The sequence below is a fragment of the Henckelia pumila genome, chromosome 4 (assembly GCF_033568475.1).
Source record: "Henckelia pumila isolate YLH828 chromosome 4, ASM3356847v2, whole genome shotgun sequence".
NCBI classification, from domain to species: Eukaryota; Viridiplantae; Streptophyta; class Magnoliopsida; order Lamiales; family Gesneriaceae; genus Henckelia; species Henckelia pumila.
Genome location: NC_133123.1, coordinates 186955206 through 186968540, shown reverse-complemented (window position 1 = coordinate 186968540; position 13335 = coordinate 186955206). Strand labels below are relative to the sequence as shown.

Genomic DNA, 13335 nt, shown 5'->3' with positions numbered 1-13335 from the left:
TGTAATTTAGTCCCTCAAGTCTTCTTTAATTGCAATTCAGTCCTCGGCCTTCGTTTTAATTCAATTTCAATCCAAAATAATTTAAGAATATTAGAATTTAAATCGAAACTATAAATATTCCCAAATTAAATATACTCGGATTAAAATTAAATAAATTTGGATTAAATCAATAATCCCGACCTATTGCTCTTTAGTCCTCGAATCTTCGATATTCTCAAATCAGTCCCTGATCGGGTTGTATCTTCAAAATTAATCTTCTTTAATTTCCGAAATATGGAATTTAATCCCAAATCCCATAATTATACAAATCTAATATTTATTCTATTAATTTAAAAATTATCGGAATTTAATTCTCAAAATCTAGAAAATTCCAAATTAAATATTTTCGGCTCGGAAATTAAATCTATAATTTCTTTCACTTCTTAAATCAATATTAGCCCATAATATGGAATTAAATTCTCAAATCCAATAATTAATACTTTAATATTTTCGGGCCTTACAATTCGTCCCCTCTAAGGATTTATTTCGTCCTCGAAATCATATTCAATCGAACTATTCAATCTGATAGGCTGAATGATTATCTGAAGTTATTCTCACTTCAATCATATAACTCTGATCTTCGTATCTCATCTCTTCATCTCATATCAGATTATTTCTTCAAATCTGTTTCTATTATTCAGTTATACTTCAATTCATTGAAAAGAATTCGTTCTAAGTTGTTTCTTCCCTCAATCAAGGATCTGTCGACTAATCGACTTAACTCAGAATCTTTTCGATAGCTATCTCATCTAGTGACAGTACATAGGAAATAATCGAACTGACATTTCCTTATCTTAAATATGTGGAATGACTCGGATCCATCATATCAAACTGAAAAGAATAAATCAGTCAATCTCATCATCAGATCGGTCCGACATCTCAGTCAATGAAATTCATCTTCAGTGACGACTTGTTTCATTCTCTTTATCATTCTATGCTATGCTTAGAAAATATATCAAGTCTAAACTATCATTCAGTTCATCGTTTCAAGATCAGTATTCAACTTCATATTCTGAATCTGTAAATTAAACTCTGCTCTTTTCTATTTTGAATGGAATGATGTTTCAAGAATAACTTTTCCGCTCTAATCAGTTTCAGCTTCAAAAGTTATATTTATCATTCAATTACTACTTCTGTTACTTCATCTCTGTTTTCATTTTGTACAGATTCATCTTCAAAATCTTTATATGTCTCAAATCAAATCTGATCTGATATCGACAACTCATGTCTGATCTAACGTCGTATACTTCGGTAGTATCATTTCAACACAAAGAAATTTGATTTCTTTTTATCAGATTATCATAACATTTTCTCAATATAAATTCGATAGCTGTTATAGGAATTAAATTCATCCAGTGGCAATACATCAATTCAATTAATACCGAATCAGGTATTAACGTTCTGAGAATATTCTCAATATCTGGAAAATCAACTCAGATAATCCATCAATCGAAAAATAAGATAATGCAATCACATTAACCAACTCTCAGAACATCAATCAATCAATCGATGCCACATTCTGTCGAATAAATCTAAAGTCTTAATCCTGACTATAGATTTTAATCATTCATGTAATTTCATCATATCTCTATCTTCTTCACAGATCTGAATAGATAGCTGTTATTCACATCTCAGACAGTATATTCTGAAAAATCTGATTAGTCTATTCGGACTATTCATTAATCAAATTATAATCTGCTATATCCATAGACTTCAAATTATTCAGAGTTTTTTTTTTCTTTTTAAAAAAAAACACCGCCGGGAGCGGGGGGTTAGGCAGACCCCTACCTGTATATAAACATAAAAAAGCGATACAAATAAAACCTAACGGAGGAGGGGGACTAGGCCAAGACCTCCCCAAAAGGCTATACAAAGGTAATAAGAACATCAGAACAGCTAGGGTATCGAAATATACAACCAAAGCATCCCTAGGAAATAAGTATAAACAAATAACATCAAAGATAACTAACTAAATCAACGTCAGCAGTCATCCTGAGCAGCAAAAGCTAGAAGAGAGCCACAGCTCGGCCCAGCAAAATCAAAAACGGACACTGAGGCGCGAAGAGTGGCTGGTATCAGCCTGTGCAGTAAAACCTAGAGGAGATCCACAACTCCAGGTCAGCAAAATCAAATCCGACATTAAAGCGCGAAAAGAGGCTGGCACCATCCAGAGCTGAACAACAGATCAAAGCTATGCAAGAAATATGTCCAAAAGTCATGATCAGCTGGGAAGTCACTATACATAGGCCGCAAGGAAAAAGAGGAGCGACCGCAAACCAGCAGACCCAGAGCAAAAAAGCAGGAGAATGGCGAAGGAAACTCAAGACATAACCTAACTCCCAAGAATACTGGAAATCCAAAAAGCGAGGGGCACGATAGACCGCCCACAAAACATCCAAACAACAGCAAGAACCCGGCAAGGGGAAGCACAGAGAACGCCTGATGATCCATCACCCTGAAAAAAGCAAAGCAAGCGACAGGGGAACAGACTAACTCCAAAAACTCCGGAAAAGGGCCGGAGAGCTGTACCTGCAAAGAAAAATAAATAGCTACATATATCTAAATCTAGGATGACCTAGACCAAAAAGGAGAGCAAACAAAGAAAAAGAAAGCCCAAGAGAAACGGCTATAAGCGAGCGTGAGGCTCTAAGAAAACCTAGATCTAAGGTAAGGAAGCCCGGAAGAGTCAGAACGGGCCAACGCAGCGATGGGAGTGGTTAAAGAAACACCAATCTCCAACAAACACTGCCTATGATCATGAGCCTGCCGCGCCAACGCATCCGCAACCGAATTCCCTTCCCGATAGATATGCGAGAAATGAACCGGCCTATTCCGCACCAAAACACGCGTCCTCGAAACAATATGGTCCAAATCCCAACGGCACCTCCGAGATCTAAGAATCTGAATAGCAATCTGGGAATCAGTTTCAATCCAAAGGGGAAAAAGGCTAAGGTAAGAACAGAGAAGAATACCCCTCCAAATCGCCCAGAGTTCTGCACGGAGATTGGACCGCAAACCAATGAACTCACTAAAAAATGCCAAGACCCTACCAGAAGAATCCCGGACAACCCCCCCCCCCACAGACGACTCACCCGGGTTACCTCTCGAGCTCCCATCCACATTGAGCTTGAAGGACCCAGGTGGAGGCCTCAACCAACGGACGATCGCAGTCTTGTGAATCCGTTGGAGGCCGACCGAGATGCCCATCTTCCTCGCAGCCTGCAAAGCCCCCAGCCAAAGACGGGGCTTGATAACAGTTGCGGAATGAGCAAGTCTCAAATAAGACAAAATTTGGAACTTAACCTTCTCCGCAGAGTAGGGTAAGTGACGGTGCTTAGTATCATTGCGTGCAGTCCATAGGAACCAAAGCACGACAAAAGGAATCAATTCGCTCACATTACCCCTCGGAGACCACTCGCGACCCCTTTTCCAAGCACTGAGAAACAGACTGAAGTTCTCAGTGGCAGGGATGCGAACTCTAAAGATAGCCCCAAAGAAATGCCACACAGAGCGGGCGATGGGACCGTCGATGAAAATGTGAGTAAATGTCTCCGACATCTCACAGCACTGGCACTTGGACACAAGGGAGAAACCCCACTGCTGGAGCACCTCATCCACAGGCAACCACCGATGCCAAAACCTCCACAGAAAGAAGGACATGGTGGGCCTCATCCAGCGACCCCAACAGGGAGTAAAGATATCCGAGACCGAGCCTCTCGGTCTGACCTGCTCCCAAGCAGATCTCACGGAAAAGGCACCATCGGTGCTGTGGATCCAGATAGTGGCATCCGGTTCATCCACCAAAACAGGAATCTGAACGATCTCCTCCGCCACCGAGGGAGCGACGACAGCGCAAAGGAGATCAAAATCCCAGTCTCCCTCCAAAAGGAAGCTGAAAACATGCACACACCGATCCCCTCTGACATTACACCTGCTCGACAAAGGGGCATCACCCAACCAAGTATCATCCCAAAAAGAGACATCCCCAAGACCAATCCTCCACCGGATACCAGGCTCCGCACGAGGTCTAATCTGGAGCAAGCGCCTCCAAGTGGGGGAAATGGCTCCACGAGAAGGAGCACAAATAGGGCTGACAGTCCGGCAATACTTCCTCGAAAGGAATCTCGCCCAGAGAGAGGAACCCTGCCGGAATCTGAACCACAGCTTCATGGAAAAGCTATCAACAATGTCCTTGAGCCTGCGAAAACCCAGGTCTCCTTCTTTCACAGGGAGACAGGCGCGAGACCAGCGGGCCCAGTGCCACTTCTTTTCTAAGGGTCTGGAGCCCCAAAGAAAAGCATTGAAAATACGCTCCAATTTCTCCAAAACAGCCAAAGGAGGCTGGATCACCTGGCAGAGATAGATCGGGATCGAAAGGAGCACACTGCGGATCAGCGTCAACCTACTCCCAGGAGCAAGGGAACGGGACTCCCAGCCCTCCAGCTTTTTCCGGACCGACTGCAGAAGAGGCTCAAAGAGAGAGCACTTGCGGTTCCCACGGAAAATCGGAGCTCCAAGGTATTTCAAGGGCAGCTGCCCCTCCGCAAATCCAGTGATTTGCAGCAAACGGGAGCGGCGACGAGCGGTCCAGCCCGGAGGAAAGATCATAGCACTCTTGGCCACATTAACGAGCTGGCCCGAGCAATTTTCATAGTGAGCCATAAAAGCTTTGAGACGCTGAAGACCACGGGATCCCCCATTGGCAAAAATAATGACATCGTCAGCATAGGCCAAATGGGAAATCGGCAAATCACACCCAGACCGATACCTCAAATCAGCATGCTGGAGGAACAACCGGTCCAAGCCACGGGACAGATACTCCGCTCCAAGAATAAAGAGGAGGGGAGATAAAGGGTCACCCTGTCTCAGGCCTCTCGAGGAAGCAAAGAAACCAGTAGGGGTACCATTGACATTAACCGAGAAATTGCAAAAAGAAATGCAAGCCCTCACCATTCTCACAACCTGCTCCGAAAAACCAAACCTTCGGAGGACATCCAGAAGAAAAGACCATTGGACTCTATCATAGGCCTTAGCCATGTCCAATTTCAGAATGACATTACCACCACGGGCAGGGAGATTAAAACTGTGAGTGAGCTCATGCGCGAGAAGGATATTGTCAGCAATCATCCGCCCCGGCACAAAGCCACTCTGACTCTGAGAAACGAGTCTCCCCACCACCGACCGCAGACGAGAGTATAAAAGCTTCGAGATAATCTTGTTGGAAACATTACACAAGCTGATGGGACGGAAGTCCGTCCAAGCTTGCGCACCCTCGACTTTGGGGATCAAAGTGATCGTGGTGGCAGTGAAGCCCTGGGGCATAAGAGAGACCCGAAAGAAATCAAGGACAGCGTCCATGACATCATGCTGCACAAAATCCCAGCAGCTCTGAAAGAAAACCGAAGAAAACCCATCTGGGCCCGCCACACTATCCCGAGGGATGGAAAAGACGACAGCACGAACCTCCTCCAAGGAAGGTGCGGCGGCAAAGCTATGGTTCTCCTCCTCCGAAATCTCCGAGGAGAAGCCAGAAAAATCCGGAAGATCCAGGACAAAAGGATCTCCAGTGAGGAGGCACTCGAAATAGGCAGCCCCAGACTGCTTGATGAGACCAAGAGAGGTGAGGCAATTACCATCCTCCCAAATACGAAAGATCTTATTAACCACATTCTTCTTCTTCACCATGTTGTGGAAAAGCTTTGTATTCCTCTCCCCGTCCTCAAGCCAATTACAAGCAGCTTTCTGCTTCCAAAAATCCGCTTCCATAGCGGTGACTCTAGACAGCTCCTCATTGCATCTGGACAAGAGGGTCCAGCTATGCTCAGAGGGATCCGCTTCACAGGCAGCCTCAGCCAGTCTAACCGACCTCTCCGCCTCAGCGATCTTATCAAAAAGGTTCCCAAAAACATCCCGGTTCCACCACTTGAGGTGGCCCTTCAACCGTTTCAGCTTGGCAAAGAGCCTGGGCATGCCTTGCAAAGAGCAGGGCATGTTCCAGTTCAGCCTGACGGTTTGAAGGAACCCCGGGTGCCGAGTCCACATGCTCTGGAACCGAAACGAGCTCAGCCCCCGAGCAAAGACAGGAGCAGAGACCAAAAGAGGACAATGATCCGAAACCGTGCGACTGAGGTGTTCAACCCTGATAGAGTTGAAATGGTCACCCCAATCCACAGAAACAAAAACTCTGTCAAGACGCTTCCAAATGGACTTATTCGTCCAGGTGAACGAAGAGCCCTCAAAACCAGCGTCAACCAGCGCAGACTCCAAAACAAAATGATTAAACTCGTCCATGGGGAGCTGCCTCCCACCAGAAGAGCCAAGACACTCGGAGGCATCCCTCACGACATTAAAATCCCCCCCGACAAGCCAAGGACCACCAACAGGCTTGACCTGCAGCAAAGAAGCCCACAAGTCGCGTCGTAAAGTGTAGTCACACTTGGCATACACGAAAGAGCAAAAAACATGGGTCGGCAAAAAGGGAGGCGCCACGCGAAGATGGAGGAACTGAGCGTGATCAAGGACACACTCCGCCTTCACATCGTCCGCCAAAAAAACCCAAATATGACCAGAGACATTCGACAGAACTCTCTGGAAACCAAGGCGACGGGTCATGAAGCGCTGGTCAAGTGCAATCATCGGCTCCAAGATAGCCAAGATCTTGACACGCTTCTCTTTCACCAAGGCATGAAGCCTCTCCTGGGACTCAGAGCTCCTGAGTCCCCTGATGTTCCAAATTAGGCACTGCATTTGGAACGGGTGGAGTAAGGCCCCGTCTTCTTTCTAGACTTCTGGCGAGTCTGCTGTCGCTTCATGTCAGAACGAAGCGTTCTCTTAGAGGGTGAGACAGAGAAATCAAAATCCTCATCATATCTCCCAAAATCTCTCCCATCACACGATTCAGTCCCATAGAAGGAACTTGAGTCGTCCTCGCTGACAAACTTAGTGATCGGATCAACGTCCTGACAATAAGTACCCTGCTGAGAGACAAGCCCCTCAAAGGACGGGGCGGAGGACTCCACAGGAAGTCCCAGGAAGCGAGGGGATGGAGTGGCTACTATGATTCAGAGTGCAGGTATCAGTAGCCTCCAAGGAAGGCACAGGAACAGCTTGCGGAAAACCAAGATCCATCTCACCGACCCCTGAGGAAGCACCAACCTCTTCCTCCACCTGACGAGCCCAAGAAAGGGCCAAGCCGAGGTCAGGTCCCTCGTGGGGAGCGACAACTGACTGCGGGGCGGGAGCACCAGCATCACCTCCCATCGTAGCATCACTACACCCAGAAGCAAGGTCCTTAACAACATCTCCATCCACAGGGAGATCTGGACTCTGCTCAGCAGACTCAAAAGGAGCCTCAGTCCTCAACTCAGAGCGACAAAGATCAGGCTCCTCAGGTAAAGACTCAAGAACTTGGAAGACATTCTGAGTACGCGGGGCAGCCTGAGGAGGTGGCCGCCGCTGCTGGTTACGTCTTCTCTTTTTTGTGGTCGAAGTGCCCGCACCAGGGGCAAAAGGAGCAGGGCCACCCGGGGTCACTGAGGGACCTGCCTCCTGAGGCTGCGGAGGAGGGTTATCGGTCACAACCTTTTCCTTCCCAACGGAGGGCTTTGGACGAGGAGGTCTTGGGTTTTTCCCATGGGAATAGCACACAACGGTAGAATGACCCAACATCTTGCAATCAGTGCAGAAGGACGGGACCTTCTCATAAACTACCTCAATCTCTTTGGTGTGCTCACCCCATCCAACCCACACGTGCTTAATTCGCTCGTCAAGCACGTTCATTTCCACACAAACCCGGGCAAAAGCCCCTCTCGATCTCTCCGCCGTATGCTCATCCAATTTAATTGGATTCCCAAGAATTCTGGCGATAGCATACAGACTCTTCTTGTTATACAAGTGCAAGGGAAGCTCAGGAAATCGGACCCAGACTGGGGCAATAGGTGACTCAGCCTCGAACTTGAATTCAGGGGTCCACTTGGAAAAGCGGATCCCAACTGCTCCCACAAAAATCCCTCCCTTCGTCCAAAGACGAGCAAAATCCTCTTCACAAGAAAGAGTGATGACCAAATATCCCCGAGGGAGGAATTTCAGAGTAAAAGAAGTCTTAAAACCCATTTTAGAGAAAGCAGTGGAAATCATGCTATTGGGAGCAGTGGACCGATTCCCCGTAATTTTGCCCACCAAGGCAAACTTAAAAGGCTCAACAAGGGATGAAATTACCTCATCCGGGAATTGAATACCCGGTTTTCCATCCCGAAAAGTCGGCTCCGGAAGATCCTCCATCGAATTGATCACATCTGCAAAGCTCTTCCTCGAAGCTCGAGGAGATGGAGGCGCTAAAGCATCCCGAAAAGAAACAGGGACAGAATCAGCAAATTTGGAGCTAGAGTTGACTGGCTGGTCAACAATTTTGACTTGAACATCACCAATTTGGACTTGAGGATCCAAGTCAACCATTTGAAGGTCAACATCATCAATTTTGACTTCAGAGTCAACAATTTTGACCGGGTTGACCACATGGTCAATAATTTTGACTGCGTTGACCGAGGGGTCAACAATTTTGACCGAAATGTCAAAGTCAACCATTTGACTTGTCTCAACTCCAAATTTGACCGCTGAGTCAACGATTTTGACTGGGTTGACCACGAGTTGACCAGCTGAGTTGACACAGTGAGTACGAACGTATGACTCGTCCGAGTTGACTCTCGAGTCACCGGTCGGAGTACCACCGAGGGCCGGCGAGGTGGTGGAGAACACGAATTTGGGGTCTATGTGTGCAGACTCGGGCATTTGAGGGGTAGGAAATGAGTGACTCGGTGCGTGACTCACCGGAAAACCTTGGAATTGGGCGTTTATCATCGACGGCGAGGATCCAGAAATTGAAGGCATGGAAAGGAGCGTAGGGGATAATGCAATCTTCGGCTGAGAAGGATTGAAAAAAGGTTGAGGCACGGTTGAGTAATTGGAGAAGAAGACCATCGGAGCTAGGGTTTCAGACCCACGATCAATAGATCCAATTTGCAGCTCCGATGACGAAGGAATAGGAAACGGGCCTGGGTGCATCTGGAACGAAATTTGATGAGGATTCCATATCGGGGCTTCATTTGAACAATAGACGCCTGAGCTTGCCGGAAACTGGGAAACAAATAACGGGCTCGACGTGAATGGTGGTTGCGGGCATTCAGAAGCAGATTCCGACAAGCACAGGGAAGAAGGAGGAACGGGGGAGGTCGGAAAATGATCAAGAGGAAAAGGCGCTTCAAATGCATGGATGGGAGTGCCGGAAAAATGGTTGGCCGTGAAACTGGTCGGAGAAGGTGACGGATCCGTAACTTCAGGTGACGATTTGGCCGGCCAAATGACGTCCGATTGGCCTGAGATTTTGAGCGTAGCTTCGTCTCAACGAGGCGCTTTCGGTGGTGGGTCGGGCCGGCCGGGAACCGGCGGCGACATGGCGACGACGGCAGCTGCTATTTTAGGAAAGTTGAGGGGCAATTTTGGGAGAAAAAAAGGCTAGAGAGAACATTTTTTTTTAATCGAAAATAAACATATAAAAACACGTTAGGTATCATGTCAGATAAAGTTCAGTCTCAAAAATTCGATTCATCTGCTCTGACTATTCTTTAATTCACAAATAACATCTCGTACTTTTACATCCAAAAAGTACTCAGAGCCTTCTGATTGTCTGCATTACAATTCACTAGTAAACCTAATGTCTCAATTGAAACAATAATTCTTGGCTTACTGTGACATCTCACACCGTTCTAATCACAGATCAGTGATTCATTCGTACAGACAAATCACCTTAGTCAGTAAATTCAGTCAATTTAATCATGACTACCACCTGTTTACCTCATATATACTGCTTCATCATGGTAGTTTCACAAAATTATTCTTTCAAATAATAATCTCGTTTCAATTTCTGGAGTTTCTAAACTATCACTGAACTCATCTAATCAGCAAATTTCCAACTTCATCAGAAACTCTCTATACATTTAACTTCGAAAACGTACTGATTCTGTTACATCTATTTGCTTTATCTTCTGATAAAACAATTAGTGAACGAATATTGAATTCATTGTTGTGCAATTCTTCAAATTCTGATATCTCTTTTCGACAATATCAAGCACAAGCAGATAATCAAGTATAATAAAATTCATCCATTCTGGTCTGAGACTTTAATTCATATATCAATATGACATTCTTTACTGAATTCTCATCGCTTCAGTTTACTTTCTGTGTTTCTTTCATCTTCGTATCAATTATGATGCATTTCCAATTGAACATCATTCTGATTGGTTATATATTCATCAGAATATTCAAACCAGAATACACATAAATCTGAAATCAATTCATCAAATGTCTATCTCATTCCTCATTCCTATTTCTCAATCGAATTCTAATCACGTGATTTCATCTCCATATGCTTTAATCTTTCCCAATCAATTCTAACTGAGCTTGAATTATAGTAATTCTGCTTGTGTAAGTATCTATCTCGACACTCAAGCACATAAATCAAAGATTAATAAATCAAATATTCATCTCGTCTCTTCGTTCTATTTTCCAATTCTCAGCAAATTATATCATCAACTCAAAAGTTTGCCGATAATCAGAATTGGAAATTCTATCAGTTACGAGCCAAAACATCAAAATATACTGAATGTATACATCAAACAATCAACAATTCTTGAAATTCATAATCAAAGGAACTCACTCAAGTTAAGATCATCCAAAGAACAATAGTATGAATGACAATCTGCTAAGTGAAAACAACTCACTAGCATCTCAACTCAAGACGAGTAAAACAAGTCAGACTCTACCAAAGAATAAGAGTCCATCAAAATCAATTGAGATCGAATACAAAACCTCAGAATCGATATCAAGAAATTCAAAAATCATGATCTTATGATGTAATAACTTCAGTAATATCAGAAAAGACTCATTTGCAACTGATTTTTCATATCATCATCTATTCTATAAACCTCAAAAGCAGCATTCAATTCATCAATTCATCCAGTCGCTATACAATTCTAATTCACAACTTAAACTAAAGTCGAATTCTTATTGGAATCTATCTGTCATCTCTATTCATTGACATATCTATCAATGCTGATTTAGATCTTGAACATATCTAGTGCATCGAATATACTGATTTTGGAATATTTCTGTAATCAAACATCATATATCAAACCGAAATCACAGAATCTTAATTCAAGATTCTATTTCATATCATCATATTCATATGCACATTATGTTCTTGCTGATCTAATTTTATAGCTTCTTATCCTCAATTCTTCTGCTCATCTGTATTCTATTAGTGCATCATCATCTATCATGCAGCATAAACAGATATTTCAATATGAACACAATCAAGTTCAGTTTCAGTTCATCGAAGCAATAGTTCCATTCGCCAGTTCAATTCACAAATTCTCTTTTCTGATATAGAGATCATCATATAATAAGCTTTTCGCTATCATATATCTCTTACACCATTTAACATAAACAGGTTAAAACAAAATAAATCTGTTACCTGCAATTTCATTCTCAGGTGCATTTTCATTCTCTTACTCTGTATATTTATGGAACTGTTCTTTATTCAAATCAACTTAAAACCTGATTTGCTTCAAATATAATCTACCACACAGCTTGTCTAGATAACTCCCTCTACAATGTATGTTATCTGTATCGGTCTACTAGAGGTAAAGAACTACTTTCATATCTCTTGTGGAAGGAAAATTGCAGCCAATGGTGATTATCTCATACACTGTGGCATATCTACAATTTCATTCATTCTACTTCATCAGTCAATTTCAGTTCTCTTAGTCCTGTCTATGTCTTTCATAAAATGTTTCAGTCGTCAACATTTAATCAGACATAATCTTCAAATTCAAGCCATTAAATACTTCACTCAATCTTGAGCTTTTTCATCATCTACAATTCAAAGAATTATAGTAGGCTTGAAAATTCTAATAAAACATTCTTCAATATTCAAAATATTCAACTTCGAGATGGTATATTTTTCTTTCTCATCATTTCTATCTGTTGTGGCAAAGAAAAATAAACAAAAATCATGTTCTAAGCACTTACCAACAAATTAATATACCTCTGTTCTTTCATCATTTTCTCCGTCAAAATCTATCAGCTGGTTGTTAGGTCTTGAAGTTGGTAGACAGTCAATCTGATACGATATTCATCTATATCTTTCAGGTAAGTGAACAACTGATCAAGTACTTCAGGCCAACTTCTACCTGCAATAACATCTATTCATTCGCTGATATTCTGTTATGTTCAATCAGAGATACTTCTTTCAGCTGAGCAATACTGTTCTGTTCAATCTGACCATACCAATCTGTTTCGTCTTGCCATACTATTCTGTCAGTTTGGGGTGCTTACGCCACCCAAAGAACAATGTTCTCTTCGATTCTGGGTGCTTACATCACCCGAGAAAAATCTTATAACAAAATCAGTAAGAAATTAAAAAATTTACAAATCAGTAAATCAGGCAGTTGAATTTCAAAGATAGATCACGCTCACATGCAATTTATCAAATCATTAAATCAAGTAATGCACAATCATGCAATACTATAAATGCATGTGACTCAATCTATCCCGCTCAGCTTCTATTTCAGTCCAAGAAACTTACGCTCTAATACCACCTGTTGTGGGGCCTCGGGTTGCTAATCTCAAATATTAAGGGGCAATTAATGAATAAGCATCATTAATCTAATAAGGAAAGAATAAGGATCAAGAATTTTTTTTTTTCCAAAAGGGGGTGGGCTCGGGCGGTCAAAGACTACCGCCCGGGCGCCCCTGATTTTTTTCCAAAACAGAAGGCTCGCGCTCGGGCTTCTAAAAACTGCAGCTCGGGCGCTTCCTGGGCAGAATTTCACCCTGTTTTTTAGCAGCCAATCTTGATCCTTTTCATCCATTCCAACTATCAAATTCAAGTCTAAAACATGTTATAAAATCTAAGAACATGCATACATTCATATATCAAGTTCCTAACATCAAATCATGCATTTATTACATCAAATAAATAGCTCAAAAGGCATGAAACTACAAGCTACACCAAGTCTCAAAAGTGAGCTTCTAAAACATAAGTTTCATGTCAAGTTTTTCAACTTAAAACCCGTGTCCACACTTGCTAAATCTCGTTCCCGAGCTATCAACGTCCTCTCAGACTAGCTCCTGCCCCATTTGTTGCAATGCACACATACAAAACAAAGCAACAGCCGGATAAACTCCGGTGAGAAATCATCTCAGTATAAGAAACATATCAAAAGCGTTAAATAAATCATA

At 43.0% G+C, this 13335-nt stretch overlaps 1 protein-coding gene across 1 annotated transcript; it reads right to left on the bottom strand.

The window, feature by feature from the left end:
- Window positions 1-2178: 2178 nt before the first annotated feature.
- Window positions 2179-6786, bottom strand: LOC140862445 (uncharacterized). The gene is made up of 2 exons (XM_073265467.1): window positions 2767-6786; window positions 2179-2568 (listed from the first exon to the last, which is right to left on the bottom strand). The coding sequence occupies exons 1-2, from the start codon at window positions 6784-6786 to the stop codon at window positions 2179-2181; spliced, it is 4410 nt and encodes a 1469-aa protein (XP_073121568.1).
- Between the last annotated feature and the right edge of the window lie 6549 nt (window positions 6787-13335).